This window comes from Lontra canadensis, unplaced genomic scaffold (assembly GCF_010015895.1).
Source record: "Lontra canadensis isolate GAN:19392208 unplaced genomic scaffold, GSC_riverotter_1.0 scaffold35, whole genome shotgun sequence".
In the NCBI taxonomy this organism is placed as follows: Eukaryota; Metazoa; Chordata; class Mammalia; order Carnivora; family Mustelidae; genus Lontra; species Lontra canadensis.
In genome coordinates this window covers 7232039-7247230 of record NW_022631029.1, presented here as the reverse complement: position 1 = coordinate 7247230, position 15192 = coordinate 7232039, and the positions used below count along the sequence as shown (strand labels likewise).

Genomic DNA, 15192 nt, shown 5'->3' with positions numbered 1-15192 from the left:
CCTCCCTGGGTGTGTCCCTCTGTCTCTCCCCCTGTCGCTGTTCTATCTTTGTCTCCTGCTCTCTGTCCTTATCTCTGTCCCTGCCCTTCTCTGCCCTCTCCAGCCTGCCAGGGCCAGTTCATTGCATCTGGATCACGTGAGTCATTTTCTGGTATCTTCTGCTCCCGGAACTTTGCTCATCCCAGACCCTCCTGTGCCCATCACCTGGGTCCACTCAGCAGGGGCTTGGCTGGGTGGCCATCATTATGACCCCAAGGCCCTGTGCCCCCTGCTCCAGGACCCCTCCCTAGCTATGCTGCAGACACTGCGGGCCCCCAGCTCCACGCCGTGCCCGTGCTCCGGGTTTCTCACGTGGAGGAGGAAGGTGAGGACAGCTGGATGGGAGGTGGAGGGCCCGTGCAGGGTGGTGGGGGTGCAGACCCATGCAGCGTTGCTCCTGCATGCGGGGCAATGCTACGTGCATGGGGCAGCACGGAGGGCAGAGCGCAGACACGGCATATAGTGTGGGAGACCAGGGCTGGCCGCCCTGCCCCCAGGGCCAGGGTTGGGCAGCGTGAACGTGGCCCTGCGGCGGCCTCGCTCCCAGGACCGCTCACCCTGTGTGCAGGTGAGGTTCCCCCTGAGGACGACGATTACGAATACTCGGAGTACTCCGCAGAGGAGTACCAGGACCCGGAAGCTGCGCCGGCCAGCACCGGTGAGAGCGGGGGCGGGCCCGGAAGGTTCGGGGACAGGCGACAGACCCCAGTCTCTCTCTGACGGCCTCCGGCCCTGCTGACCTCCTGACCCCCACGGGCCCTAGACCCCTGCTCGCTTCCGCTGGACGAGGGCTCCTGTATGGCCTACACCCTGCGCTGGTACCATCGGGCGGCGGCAGGTGGCACAGAGGCTTGTCACCCCTTTGTCTACGGCGGCTGTGGAGGCAATGCCAACCGCTTCGGGACCCGTGAGGCCTGTGAGCGCCGCTGCCCGCCCCGCGTGGTCCAGAACCAGGGAACAGGTATGCCTAGCCCTCCCTCCTGGACACTGAGCCCATCCAGATCAGGTCCCGGTCAGGGTCTTGGGTCGGGAGCCCCCTCAGACAGGGGGCCTGGGACAGACCCCCAGACCAAGGAGCTGAACAGAGAACCCTCGCTGTGGGGCCCTCTCCACGCTCCCTCCTCCAGGGACCTGAGTAAGGATCCCCTCTGTGAGGTCAGACCCCACTCCTGTCGTGCCCCTAGCTGCCCCACCGATCCTTTGCCCAGTGCCTCTCTGGGGCCTACGTGCTGGGTGAGGCCAGATGGCTGAAGACAGCTCCCCACTTGCCACACTGCACCCCCCCCCAGGTGCTGCCCGGAGCTGAGGCCTAGATGACCAGCTGAGACTCAGCGTCCCCTGGAGGAGTCCTGCTGTCCCTCCCCTTGGTGCTAGAGGCCTGTGTGCACGTGAGCGCGCATGAGTGTGTCCGTTATTTCAGTGACTTGGTCCGTGGGTCTAGCCTTCCCCCCTGTGGACAAACCCCCATTGTGGCTCCTGCCTCCCCAGCAGATGACTCAGTGTGGGGGTGGCTGTGGGCAGGGAGCGGATGTGACTGCATCTGACCCGCCCCTTGACCCAGGCCTGTGATGACATGGTGCTGATTTTGGGGGGGGGGGGGGCATTAAAGCTGCTGTTTTAAAAGGCCCCTGTTGTGACTCTTTGGGGAGATGGGGGTGGCAGGGGTCAGGTTTGCCCTGGGAGGTCAGTACTATCCTGCATGGGTGCACAGTCGCTCTCTCCGGCCCTGGCCTCTGTCCTGTGACCCTCAGTCCCCAACTTGTCCCCAGAAAGGTGTAGACCAAGTGGGGATTGAGGACACGTCCTCACGGCCCCCCAGGAAGGGATGAGTCAGAGGTGGGGGGCTGCTTCTTGCCAGGGGCCATGCCCCAGCTCCTACCTCAGGGGGCTGAGAGAGATAAATGGGCTGTGACGGGGGCAGAGGGCTGGACCACAGCACCACACAGCCTGGCCCCAGCCGTAGGCAGCCCTGTTGGCCCCACTGTGTCCTGGAGGAGGCTGCTGCTGGTAGGACTGGGGTGGCTCTGGGTGGGATGGGCAGGGCCTTGGGGGTTGAGTGGATCTGGGATTTGGGCTGGTGGAGGTCTCTGGACCTGAGGGGGCCTTGGAGTCTCTGGCTTGAAGACCCCCTTCCTGCTCTTCCTTGTTCTGGATCTGTGGCAAGCTCTCTCAGAACTCAGGGTCCCCTTTTGCCCTTCTGTATTCTCTCTGTGTCTCTGCATCCCTATTTTTTTTTAAAGATTTTATTTGTTTATTTGAGAGAGAATATGTGTGCATGAGCAGGGGGAGGGGCAGTCAGGGAGAAGCAGACTCCCTGCTGAGCAGGGAGCTCAACGTGGGACTCGATCCCAGGACTCCTGGATCATGACCTGAGCCAAAGGTCTTAACTGACTGAGCCACCCAGGGGCCCCTGCATCCCTATTTTTATCATGTTGTCAGTGTCTGGGGTGGTTCCAGCCTCTTTTTCTTCCAGTCTCCCTCTATTTTGGTTTGTTTCCTCCCTCTCCTTTCTCCCTCTTCCCATTCCCCTCCCCAAGAGTATCTCTATCTCTACATCTAGATCTAGCTGTGCTCTTTATCTCCTTGGCCCCTGCTCTGCCTAGCTCTGTCTTGATTTTCTCAGTCTCACTCTGGCTGTCTAGTCCTTTCATCTCTGTCTCTTCTATCTCTCTCCCTTCCTTGCCTGGCCTCTCTAATCTCTGTCTCTTTCCCTCGGTCTCCCTGTCTGTCTGCTTTCCCCATCTGTCTCCATCCATGTGCCACGGCTGCCCAGAGCTCCTGCCCTGAGCCTCTTTTTTCCTCGCAGCCTGACCACACGATGACCAGGTGGGCTCTGCTGGTGCTGATGGTCCTGACGTGGGGCAGGGCCCTGTTTGTCCCTGCGACCCCTCTCCCAGCCCTCCAGAACACTTCCCAGGCCACTCCCCACCCTGTGACCTCGGAGAGCACCTCAGCCAGCACCGCAGGCCCCTCCAGTGCTTGGGGCCACCCCAGCCCCGGCCCCCGCCTGGGTCCCCGCATCACCCTCTCACTGGATGTCCCCATTGGCCTCCTGCAGATCTTACTGGAGCAGGCTCGGGCCAGAGCTTTGAGGGAGCGGGCTGCCACCAATGCTCGCATCCTGGCCCAGGTTGGCCGCCGCTGAGCTGGAGAGTGGGGGTCACAATGATGCGGCCACCTTGGATCAGGAGACCTGGAAGGTGGCAGCAGAGCAGGATGGCACTACATTGGGGCATGAGGCACCCGGCCACCGCCCTGTGGGGTCCCTGCCAGGTGGTGTCATATCACAGCTGAGTGCCTCTCAGAGCCACGGTGTGTCTGGACAGCCCCGAAGGTTGCCAGTTTGGGGGGCTGCCAAATGGAGTCTTGCCACGCCTGGAGCCCCGCAGACTTCCAATATGTCTGGACAGCGTGGACACTGCAGCGGAATGTCAGTGCTGGGAGGAGTCTCGCCATGTCTGGGTGCCCCACGGTCAAAGAACATCCGGACACTCAGTGTGCTTACTCTTGTGCCACTTTTAGGAACCTCAACACAGCGGCCGGACATGTTATCTGAGACCTATCTCAGTCTGCCTGAGACCAGACCTGCAGGTCTGCCCCGCCCCCCACAGGTCACCACACAGGGAGGTGCCAGTGGAGGGTCACACACATGTCTCCTGCTCCCGGAGGCAGCACCCATCTCAGATGAAGGGCCCGTCAGGGGCATCTCCAGACACAGGTGGCCAAATGCAGGAAGACTGTGGCGGGGGCAGCCTTGCCCTGTGGCAGGTGTATGCGTGCATGGATGACTGCTTCTCTGCGGCTCTGACAACTGTGACTGTGTGTGGGCAAGGTGAGGGCATGTGAGGAACAGGGGCTTGTCCTGAAGCACACTCAACGCACAGCCAGGCACTATCCCACCCACATGACTGCACACCCAGCTGTGGCCCTTGGACACACGTGGCTCAGGCTGCTGGGACTCCAGCCTGCACTGGGACGGCCAGCTCTGCGCCTCCCTCATCCAACTGTCCGGAGCAAAGGTGCTCGTCTTTCCAAGCCTCAGCTTCCTCCTCTGGAGAGCAGAGTGATGCCAGTGGCTTCTCGTGAGCACCTGGTGACGGTATACGTGAAGGTTCTGGCATGCAGGAAAGAGCTCAATAAACGTCATGCCTGGAGAATGGGATGAATGAGGATCATGGTCGTGTGCACCCAGGCAGGGACAGTCAAGGGCTGAGTCACTGCTGGCTACGCTGCCCCTCTGCCTACTCTCCCCACCCCCGCCCCATTTCACCGACCTGGTCCCCTAGGTGTGGAAGGAATAGGTTTTCTCTAATCTCACACCACCAGCTCCATTGTGGGGCTGGAGATGGGACAGACCTTCTGAACGGTGTGGACAGGCTTGCCTGCAGATGGGGCAGAAACTGTAGGTAGTGTGGACAGCTCTGGCTGGAGACAAGGGCAGACCCTGGGCAGTAAGGACTGCTCCGGCTGTAGAGGGAGGCCACACAGTGCGGGAGCACGGCTGCCTGGGCTGGGGGCACTGTTGATCTCTCAAGTTGTGAGGCCCTGTGGGGCGGGCCGGGGGCGGGGCTGGGAAGGCGGGGCCACACGGGGCACACCGCAGCTCCCTCCGCGCCCGGAGGGCGGGGCTGCCCGGCTCCAGGCTGCAGGGGGCGGCGGCCCAGGGCCAGTTCGCTTGCAGGATGGACAGAGGCGAGGAGGGAGGCAGCGCCCTGACGGACCCCGGGTCAGGGAGCAGCAGGCAGGGTAGGCATGGGCGGCGGGGAGCCGGTGGAGGGGATTGGGGGAAAGACCAGGGCGCAGTGGGGTGTTGCTGGAAGAGGTGCGAGGGTGTTGGGGGGTCTCTCTAGGTGTAGGGGTGCTTTGAGGGGGCATCAGCCTGTCAGTGGCAAGGAGGAGGGGGAACACCGTCGCCTTTCAGGGGAGTGGGGGGAGCTGGGTCAAGGGGGAACTATAAATAGCTTCCCCCTCCAGCCCAGAGAGAGGGACAGCCAGCTGGAGCTGCCTGCGGCCCTCCTGCTCTGCCCTTTGCTGGCCTCCAAGGGGTCATGTTTGTCCAGGTCTCCCTGAGGGGTCACACATCATCCTGGGGAGGCCCAGAGGCTCATTTGGGAAATTTTTCATATGAAGTGGCTTTAGCCCTTGAACCAGAATTTCTAGGGCACCTACTGTGTGCCTTGTGTGGATCCTGACTGCTCTAAGCACCCACTCTGTGCTCTGCCCTGGTCATGAACCTCTCTGAGCCCTTACTGTGTGCCTCGGCTGGCCCTGAGTCACTCTGGGCACCTACTGTGTGCTCTGTGCCAAGCTGGAATCAGCAAGTCAGACCAAGCGGGCCACGGTTCACAGGCTGCTCAGTTGCATGGCTCCATACCGCCAAATTGGAACCTCACCCCCAACCCCCATGAGCTCTGGGCCCAGGGAGATACCAGGGATGATCCTTGGCTTGAAGTGGCCAGAGGAAGCTGGAGCTCCTGGGAATTCCCTGAACCTCCCAGTGGCAGCAGAGGGGAGAGGAGGAGGGAAATCAAAGGGAAGGGAGGCAGTAGAGAGCAGCAGGCCCCTGCAGCCTGCCTGTCTCTGTGCAGGCCTGAGTTGTCAGTGCGCGGGTTGTTAGTGTGCGTGCACGTTGGGCTCTGTGTGCATGCTTCCATGCTTCCACACACGTGGGTCTGTGTGGCATTCACTGAGGCCCCTGGGCCTTTATGCTGCAAAGTCTGGCCAGGACTGACCAGCAGATACAGGGATGGGGAAGAGTTTGAGCAGTGAGAACTGAGGATCTAGGACTTCAGCCACCCTAGAGCTTGTAGCCAGTGACACTGGAGAGAGGTCCAGAGGTCACTGCAGAGGGCACCACTGGAGCTAACCACGGGCAGGCCAGACAGCTTCATGGAGGAGCAGGGAGGCTGAGCCCATCGTCACACACCAGTGCCTGCTGACACCCTAGTACACTTTCCACCACATCACTTTGGGATGCCCCAAGGAGGGGAAAGCCATAAAGGCTGGCTGTTCTATTGGGCATCTACTGATGCTGGGGAAGCAGAAAGCCAAGAGAGCCCTGGAGGGAATAAACCAGAGCCCAGGCGTAGGGGTGGGAAATGTGGTGACATGGAAGATATGGGAGATGAGGTTTTGAAGGGCTGGGAGTTCATCTGAGTCCATCCTGCACTGTGGGCTGGCTCTGTGACCCTGGGTCCTTCTCCCCTCCCTCAGTTTCCTACTTGAGAAATGGGCAGGGAGATGAAGAATATTCTTAGAGCAGAGGTAGACTCTGGCCTTGGGGAGGAGCCCCACGCTTCTCCTGCTGGTAACCTTTGGCCTTCCACTGGATATGGGGACTTGGGAAGGTGTGTTTGGGTCAGCCCAGGGTCAGACTGTTTGGGGAAGAGTGGAGGTACAGAGCCGCCCTCTTCCTGGGAGGCTCAGCTCGGACTGTCTGGGTGTGGGGACAGTTTCCTCGAAATGACCCTGGCATCCTGCCCTGCTCTGGCTATCCCCTACCTCCAGACTTTGACTAACATCCCAGGAGGGCTGAGGAGGAGAATGGGCGGGCCGGAGGAAGTGCTGGTTGTCTGTGGATGGTAGAGCATGTAGCTTTTGCAATAAGTGCCGGGGGTTGGACAGGGTGTGGGTGGGTGGTGACAAGGTCTGTGAGGTCAAGGTGGCCCCAAGATGGCCTTGGCAATAGCTAGGAGACAGACAGCAAGGCTGCCTGTGTCAAAGCCTGAGTGGCTTTGGAGAAGTAGGAAAGTGGGCGGGTTGTCTCAAGTCCTGCTCATCAGGACCTGCCCACGGATGTGCTCGGAGCTGTCTCTTCGTGGGTGGGGGGTGGGCTGCGGTGCGTTGAACACAGCAGAGGAAGGATGAAGGAGGAAGTGCTCAGCTCTGACTGGGGCAGGGCATTCCTCCCGGGGTAGGGGGCTAGAGCTGGTTTCAGGGAGGGTCTAGGTGGGCTTCTGCCTCCTGAAACTTCATCTCCTGTGAAGGAGGCAAGACATCTGTATCAGAATTATCTGAAGGGTCCTTGCCAGGCTCTGAAGTGCTGGGTGGAGACAAGTGTGTGGCAGGGAGGTCAGAAGGAGGGGGTGCCACACCTGGGGTGCGCTGGTTGGAGCCTTCTTCTCCGTGACCCTAGCCCTGGCTCCTGGCTGGACACACTTTGGGCAGAGAGAACCTGAGGGTGCCATGATCCTGTCTGGGGCTTTTGTGGAGGACATCAAACCTCTAGGCAGGTTTGAGCAGGGTCAGTGAGGCCCCAGGACAGTGTACAGAACTTGGGAGAAGCTGGGCTGAGGAGACAAAGGACAATGACCCAGGGTTCCTGAACTTCAGGATTTCTCCCCTGCCCTTTGCTTCCACTGCATTCTTAGAGACAGGAGAGAGATAAGTAATATAAATGATATCACTAATGTGCTTCAGAATGGATTTCTCAGACACTGACACATTTTAATCTATACCAGAATCCTGTCAGGTCAATGATGTCCACATTCTATTTTCCTAATTTTAAAATATGCAAATTTACAATTTACAATTTAATTGGTAAAAATGAAATCCTGTAAGAAGTAAGATAGTGCCAGAGCTCAAGGAGTCCCCAGGAAGCTTGGTTAAAAGGTCCTGCTCACGTGTTCCTGGTGGGCTGGAGTTTAGCCTGAGTTCCCCAGCGGCCAAGGTAAAGAGAGGAAACAATTTTGAGATGTCCCTGTCCATGAGGTAAAAGATTTTCTGGCGTGGTTGAGCCGGTCACTCCAGTGGGCGAAGAAGAGTCCTGGGGCTCTAGAGAGGGTCGGGACGCCCGGCTCAGGGGCGCGGTGGTTGAAACTGGCATAACGCAGGGGCCACCAGACTGGTCCTGACCAACTGAGACCTGCGGGTCAAGCAGGGGCAGCTCCTTGGCATGCAGATCCCTCCCTCCTGGCCGCCCCCACCCACCCCCGCCCCAGATCAGTGGTAGCAGTGAGAGGAACCCGGGTGCCTGGGGGCAAGGCTGTGCAAGGCAAGGTGGTGGATGAGGCCGATGCAAGTCTGCGCGGTCCGGGTGGGCGTGCTGGGCTCCTGCATCCGGGGCAGGTTCGGCACCATCCCGGCCTTGAACCTGTGGGGAGCTGGGCATGCGCGTCCTCGATCCCCGCGTGAAGGGCGGGCCTGCCGGGTACAAAACCTGCTGGTAGGCGATTGGGCATGCGTGGTCGGAGGCCGGGCCCTCTGTTGGGGTAGGGCCTACTCGTTCTGGGGCGGGGCCTGCCGGGAGTTGGAGCGGCGTCTCGGCTGCTGGAGGAGGGGCGGGGCCGAGGGGCGCGGCCTCGGGTGGCCCGAGGTGGCCCGCTGCTGGGTCGGAAGCCGCCCAGTCCGACTCATCACGTCCAAGGTATGGCGTCCCCACGGGAATTGACCCAGAACCCCTTGAAGAAGATCTGGATGCCGTACAGCAATGGGCGGCCCGCTCTGCACGCCTGCCAGCGCCGTGGTGAGGCGGGCTCCGTGGAGAAGGGCAGGGTGGTGCCCGGGGATGGGTGGATCAGGCGGCCTGGGCCAGGAACAGGTGGGGAACCGGGGACAGGTGAAGCTGCCGTGACTGATGGTAGGGGAGCAGGAACTGGTCGAGAGCCGGGCACAGGTGTGGCAGAGCAGGGGGCGGAGGCAGATGTGTGGCCCTGTCTCCCCTCGCTAAGGACTAGGTCTGGCTACCATCACCTCCAGGAGGCGCCGGCCTGCTCTCACCCGAGTCTCTATCCACCAAGTCAGGCCTGGGGAGGATTCGGAACCTCCCCCTACCATTCACTTCAGGCCAGAGAGCGTGGACGGTGTCTGAGCTATGTTGGCCTTATGGAAATCGCTTGACCTCTCTGAGCCCAGAACTCTCAGAGGCCCAAAGGTGGGCCAGTCCTCCAGTGAGAGGAAGGTGGCCCCTTGGCCTTAACTACCCACCTCTGGGGCTGAAACCAAGCTTTGGGAAGAAGTTCAGGGAAGTGCAGTTGTGTTGAGGATGAAGAAGGTGGGAACACTGTCTCATATAAACCTGTCTTTGTGTCCATGGGGTATGTGCACCCCGCGGGGTTGTGGGGGAATGGTAAAGTTAGAGGGGGAAACGTCCAGGAGACTTGCTGACATTCGTGGGATTGTTAAGGGGCTCACCTTTCCTGGGATCCCGATGTCTAATCCACTTTACTTGACTTTCTGCTTGTCCTTAAATGAGTCTGCAACCTCTTATTGCCAAGAAAAACGAAGGGGTTTTTTGTTTGTTTTTTTAGGAGTAGCAAACATTATAATGAATTTACAAGTTGGCAAGGACCTCAGAGAACATCTCGTCCAACTTGGGTACAGATACAGAAATGGAGATCAGGAGATTGTGCCATGTGCTAAGGTCTCTCTGTATTCCTTGACCTCTGCTTGGGCATGATAAGGGAGGGGAGAGTGCTCTGTTCTTGTTTGGCTTTGAGGCCAGCCTGGAAGCCTTGGCTTTGACCAAGATGTAAGTCCTATGGGTGGGCTGTGTGTCTCTTACTACACCGGGTCCTGTTAGGGGGGGTGGCCGTGGTTTTGACTGGGCATTCTGGTGGGTCATGGCTCTGACCATGATCTAGGTCTTGGTAGGATTCTTAGGTGATGATCAGGCTCTTAGGCCTGGGGCCATGGCTTTCCAATCAATACTTGGTCCTGAGAGGCAATAGTGAGTGCCTAGCCAGCCCTCCTTCCAGACTTTTCTGTGGAGGGACCAAGGCCAAGGCCCCTTGCCCTTGTGCTTGTAGCCAGTCTGTGTTGTCCTAATGAGGGGGTGGCCACTGTTATTATATAAAGGGCAAGAAGTCAGAACCTGGGCTTTGAAGAGCCACATTGTTGCTCAGCTGTGTGACCTTGGGCAAGGAGCTGATATTCTTGCTAGGCCACGGGTTCCTCATCTGTGGGATGGAGACAGTCATCGTCCCTGCCCCCAGGAGCTGCTGTGATCCTCTTTGAGGGGAGATGCTTGATAAGTGGTGGCAGGTGATGCTGTCATTTCGTCACCACCCTTCTTTGCTTCTCAGTACCTCAGAGTCGGGAACTGAAGCATCAGCTGTGAGCCAACCCCCATTCCAGATGGCAAAGATGCTGAGGCTCAGTGGGGAGGGGCCTGTGTTTCTCCAAGCTCCAAGGATGCGGTGAAAATACGGCTCTGGCCTAAGCACAGGGTCTTGTGTGTGGCCCTGTCTCAGGCTGTTACAGTAGGTGAGATTCTGGACTGGCCTAGCACAGGAGGGCTTCCTGGAGGAGGAGGCACCCAAGAAACCAAAGATGAGACCTACAGATTGTATGGGGATTTGGGCCCCCGGCGAAGGTCCCCGAGTTCACAGCGGAGAGTAAGCCATGAGTGAACATGGAACCTGTCTGGGCAGCACCCACAGTCCCCAGAGCCTGTGCATGTAGCCATGTAGCATTTTACCCCCTGCGTAGTAATTTATAACTTGGTGGAAGACCCCAAGGACGGGTGGGGGATGGGTGGAAGTTGACCTGATCAGAGGCTGTATAGAGAAGAGGCTGTAGAGGCCCATGGCTGGTCTGTGCTGTGCAGTGGGTTACCTTTGGGTGCCTAGTCCCTGGCCTCTGAGGGCACCAGAGACTGCTTGGCTGTGCCTCTTCTACCCCTACTCTCCGTTAGCAATTCTTTTTCCTTTGGGGAAATTCAGGCTTCACATGAGGGCGTGGAACCTGTTACCTTTCTTCATCACTGACCCCTCAGCTCAGCCCTGGAGGAGCACTGGGGGCAGGTGGGGCAGGGGCTGAAGAAAGGACTCAGAGCATGCCAGAAAGAATGGCACTTGAGATAGCTTTTATTGGCAATAAGGTAGCAAGAACTTCTTGGCTAAGGACATGACTGGAATGGGCACAGGACAAGGGAGATGACTTTCTGTCCCCTCTGAACAAGACAGTCTGCCAGATTGCTTTCTTTTAAAGAGTTCTCCCTTCCCCAGCTTGGCCCAAGAAGACATGCTCAGGAGCAGGTGCAGTTCTGGAACCTTCTTTAGGGCTTGTGGCGGCCCCTGAGGTGGTCCACCAGAAAGTCATCACAGGATAGCACCAGCCTTGTCTCAGGCCCCTTGATTCCTAGGGCTCTTGTGGCCCTAAGCAAATTTATAGGAGAAGGAACCAGTGAGGTAAGTTGATTGGACATGTCTGCAGATCTCCTTGGGCACATAAGCCTCATGTTCTGCTGTCTAATTGCCCAGTGCTGAGGCTCTCGAGAGGCCCAGAACCCCAGCTCCCCTGGTGCTTATGTTCTCTGTTCAGGCCCGGTAGTGTGTTCCCTCTTGTGGGCCTCGGTTTGTAATTCCTTTTCTGCTAGCTTGCTTATGTTTTGCTGTTGTAAGCAGAGCTATTGCAAATACACGTGTACTTTGAGCTTTCTTTGGGTCAGTTCCTTGGGAGCTTATCTTGAGGAACAGTGTTGATAGGTAATTTATTGCTTTTGCTCCCAGCCCTGGTAGACCGCCCTGCCCGCCTTCTGCAGGTGGCCGTGCATGGGGCCGGGGAGGGGATCCTGTCGCCACACACTGGGGGAGGAGGCCAGGGCTGTCTCTGGGAAGATAGGAGATGTGAAGAGGGGGTGTAGAACCCCACTCCTGAAGGCCTGGGAGAGCCCTTCAGGGAGCATTGGGAAGGAGGGAAGCAGTCTGGGTGTGCAGGCTCCCCCCACCACCCTGTGCTTAGGGGCCGACTCACTGCCCTTGGCTTGCTTGCAAGCCCTGGCCAGCAGTTATACAAACAGCACAGGCCCCAGTGTCACTGGCCCTCAGGACGCAGGGCCTTGCTTAACTTGCTTTTCTCTCACCTTAGCCAATGCTGAGGTTTTTCTGCAAGTTCCTGCTTGCTCACTGTCAGCCTGTATTCTGTGAGATCCTGTCCTTCCCTCCCCTGAGGCTTAAGGTTTGGGTCACATCTGTCCAAAGGTCACGTCCAGTCCAGGAGCACTGCAGCCCCCACTGGCAAGCAGGGCCCTTTGGTTCGCTGTGGGACCTGCCTGGAGACGGACAGATGCCTCTGCCCCCCAGGTCCCAAGGACAGTGGATGCCGAGGTGCCCCTGCATCTCAGTGTGGGGCAGGTGGCTCTGGCTACCCAGACACACTCTGGCTTTTACCTGGAGATAGTGCGGGGCCTCACTGAGGGATTCTCATCCCATTTGACAGGTGAGGACACCAAGGCTCAGAGTTGCCAGTCATTGTCAAGAGTCCAGATGGGAACCCAGACCTGACTCCTGAGCCCCAAATGGGGCTGCCCCTGGGGCCTCTGTGCTCCAATTCCAGTGAGGGGTAGGGCCCAGCAAGCTGTCCAAGAAGGGTTACCAGGAGACGCCATTTGTAGAGCCCTGGGGGCAAAAGAGGGACAGTGACAGGTCCCCACATGGGCCACCTGTCTGTCTGCTGTGGTTTCACATGGCCTAGGTGCTGGGGACGGTGAAAGGGAAGCTTTCTAAGGTTTCTGTGGTGAGGCCACACTGAAAGCTGAGCCGGATCACGTGAGGCTGGTAGTTCTACTGTCCTGGTGTCTGTCCCAGTGGGCCAGGGTTTGGGGATGCTGTGTCCAGACCCGTCCCCGCCTCTGGCCTCGGCAACTTCTCCGGGGGGGCGCACTGACCTGGCGGCACATGGGATGGTGGCGGGTGGGCTGTGCAAGCGACAGTCCTTGTGGACATTGGTCTGGGTCTCTGCTCTCAGCCTCGTGGCACTAACCCTGGGGAATTTCAAGATGCCGCTCCCCCCCTCTTCGCCCCATAGTTTTTGAGCAGCAACTCTGTGCCAGACTGTGTGATCCTGAACGGCTCCGGTGCTGCAGGGCTGCTCTCTCTCCAAGTAGTCAGGTGCAGGGGGCAGACCCATGGGTGGGGTGACCAGGATTGAGGCAGTGTGCCGGGGTACCATGGAGGTGGCTAAGAGGCAGGGCTCCCTGAAGAAGCAGCTTTTGAGCCGGGCTTTGTACCAGATGAGGCAAAATTCCCAGCGGGGAGGATAAGCAGTGGAACTGTGCTGGCAGGAATGCTGAAAAGGTTCTTTGCAGCTGGGTGTGGGTTCCGGGATGACAGGTGGGCATTGACTGTCTCCTGGGCTTTGGCTCTTTCTGCCTGTTCATTCAGGGGCGGGGCAGGTCCAGCTTTATATCCGCAGTACCCATCAGGATAAGGGGCTGAGGAGATTCTGCCGCAGCTTCTGGAGCCCAGGCAGGCCTGGGCAGCAGGGTTATGCCAGCAGTGGCTGACACCAGGGTCTTAAGGCCAGGAGGCCTGGCAGGCCCATCTGAGGTCCTGTGGCAGGAGCAGAGGGAGGGGCCCACTGGGAGGTGTCCCAGCCCTTATCTGACACCACCTCCTTGCCTTTCAGTTTGCATGACCAACTGCCCAACGCTCATTGTCATGGTCGGCCTGCCCGCCCGGGGCAAGACCTACATCTCTAAGAAGCTGACTCGCTACCTGAACTGGATTGGTGTGCCCACCCGAGGTGAGACTTGGCCTGGGATTCCAAGGGGGCCTGGCGGCTTTGTGGGGGAGGGGAGGGGAAGAGAGAAGGCTGGCCTGGGGTGGGTCAAGGTCAAGAACTGGGGAGGGCTGCTGCTGTGTGAAAGCTGAGCCTTTCTTTCCCCCAGAATTCAACGTTGGCCAGTATCGCCGGGACATGGTTAAGACGTACAAGTCTTTTGAGTTTTTCCTTCCAGACAACGAAGAGGGCCTGAAGATCAGGAAGTGAGTGTGTACGTGTTTAATTATGTGTGTTAACAGAGAAGACCTTGGAGCCCAGATGCCCAGCTGCTCCTGAGCCCTGGCCTTGCTCTGCCCCACTGGGCTATGACAGGGTTGGTCTTCTGATCTCTCAGAGTGTGGTGGGGTTGGGGATATGGGGACAATAGGCGAGGGTATAGGGCCTCTTTTTTTTTTAAGATTTTATTTTATTTGAGACAGAGAGAAGAGAGAACATGGACAGTGGGGAGGGGCAGAGGGAGAAGGAGCAGCAGACTCCCTGCTGAGCAAGGAGCTGCACGTGGGCCTCGATCCCAGGACTCTAAGATCATGACCTGAGTCAAAGGCCAACCCTTAACCTACTGAGCCACCCAGGTGCCCCTGGGTGGCACCTTGGCGGCTGGCCCTCCCTGGGATTTATGAACCCTTAGTAAGGACATCCTATGGGAGGGGAAGATGGGGCTTCAGAGATTGAGGAGACCTAGGACAGGTCATAGGCCTGCTGCAGAGACCTCTCACTTGCTTACCCCAGGCCCTCCACCGGCATGGCCTCTGGTAAGGAGGGGAGCCTGAATGGGTGCGGGGACACAGGCCTCCGGGATGGGGCAGAGTGGGACAGGGACCACCTTCTGGCACAGAGTGGGAAGGATTGGGCCCAGTACCGCACCCTTCCTACCCTTTCCTTGATAAACTGTGTATTTGGAGGATGTTTGGCACTTGCTTAGCATGTTCTTGGCATGTGTAGGACAGGCCTCGGCTTTGCTTTCAAGTGGCTCAGACTTCACCCTCCTGTTCTCATTCATGAGATGGGAATTTGCAGACAATACCCTACCTCCTCCCCTCCCTGCCCCTTTCAGACTCGAACCAAGAACACCAACTGGTGGTCTGGGGATCTGTGCTCTTTTTGGCAGGTGCCAGCTGAGGGATCTAGAAGTCTCCTTACCCTTGCTTGGGGTTCGGCCATTGTGCTAGGGCATTTAGCAGAGGCTGGCCCAGCTCTAGTGACCTCCCCAAATCGAGCAGAGCTCCAGGCCAGAAGCTCTGCATTTGTCGCCTAGGCCTGGATACTAGGCTGCCTGCTCCGTCTCTGGCCACCAGGGGGCAAGAGCTCCCCACTGTGGGGCGTGGCCATGGTGCAGCAGCACCAAGAAAGGGGAAGGGGAGTCTGTCGTTCAGGCCTGTGTCCCAATTGTGGGTGAAACTGGGGGCGGACTCTCTGTGACCCAGACATAAGGGAGGGGACTGGTATTTGCACTCCCGCTGTGTGTTGGGTGCATGCTGCCCATTGTCACTCCTGCCCATTTTACAGGTGAGGAAACTGAGGCTCAGGAGTCTCACACGAGATAACATGTTTCTGCCCAGAGCCCGGACTTGAATCTAAGCCCATACCACCAAAGACTTCCGTGTCCATCTTTCTAGTGTTACCCAGTTAGTAGGTCAGAGGTTGTATCCA

At 58.5% G+C, this 15192-nt stretch overlaps 3 protein-coding genes across 5 annotated transcripts in view; all 3 read left to right on the top strand.

Moving 5' to 3' along the window:
- Window positions 1-1627, top strand: part of COL7A1 (collagen type VII alpha 1 chain) — a 31545-nt gene extending 29918 nt beyond the window's left edge. The window contains exons 114-118 of the mRNA XM_032867967.1: window positions 104-136; window positions 278-364; window positions 608-697; window positions 803-1000; window positions 1329-1627. Coding sequence (XP_032723858.1) covers window positions 104-136; window positions 278-364; window positions 608-697; window positions 803-1000; window positions 1329-1345 — 425 coding nt within the window. The 3' untranslated portion in view covers window positions 1346-1627. The remainder of the gene's footprint in view (window positions 1-103; window positions 137-277; window positions 365-607; window positions 698-802; window positions 1001-1328) is intronic.
- A 1230-nt stretch (window positions 1628-2857) lies between these two features.
- On the top strand, window positions 2858-3184 carry UCN2 (urocortin 2). Its single transcript, XM_032868526.1, has one exon. It carries the CDS (start codon window positions 2858-2860, stop codon window positions 3182-3184), a length of 327 nt encoding a protein of 108 aa, XP_032724417.1.
- Window positions 3185-4666: 1482 nt separating this feature from the next.
- The window catches only part of PFKFB4 (6-phosphofructo-2-kinase/fructose-2,6-biphosphatase 4), a 32282-nt gene continuing 21756 nt past the window's right edge, over window positions 4667-15192 (top strand). The window contains exons 1-3 of one of the 3 annotated variants that reach the window (XM_032867964.1): window positions 4667-4785; window positions 13387-13503; window positions 13649-13745. In XM_032867964.1, coding sequence (XP_032723855.1) covers window positions 4722-4785; window positions 13387-13503; window positions 13649-13745 — 278 coding nt within the window. In that variant the 5' untranslated portion in view covers window positions 4667-4721. Of the gene's footprint in view, window positions 4786-8358; window positions 8504-13386; window positions 13504-13648; window positions 13746-13832; window positions 13856-15192 lie in introns of those variants that run through there. The other 2 variants (XM_032867963.1, XM_032867966.1) reach the window with 2 other exon arrangements.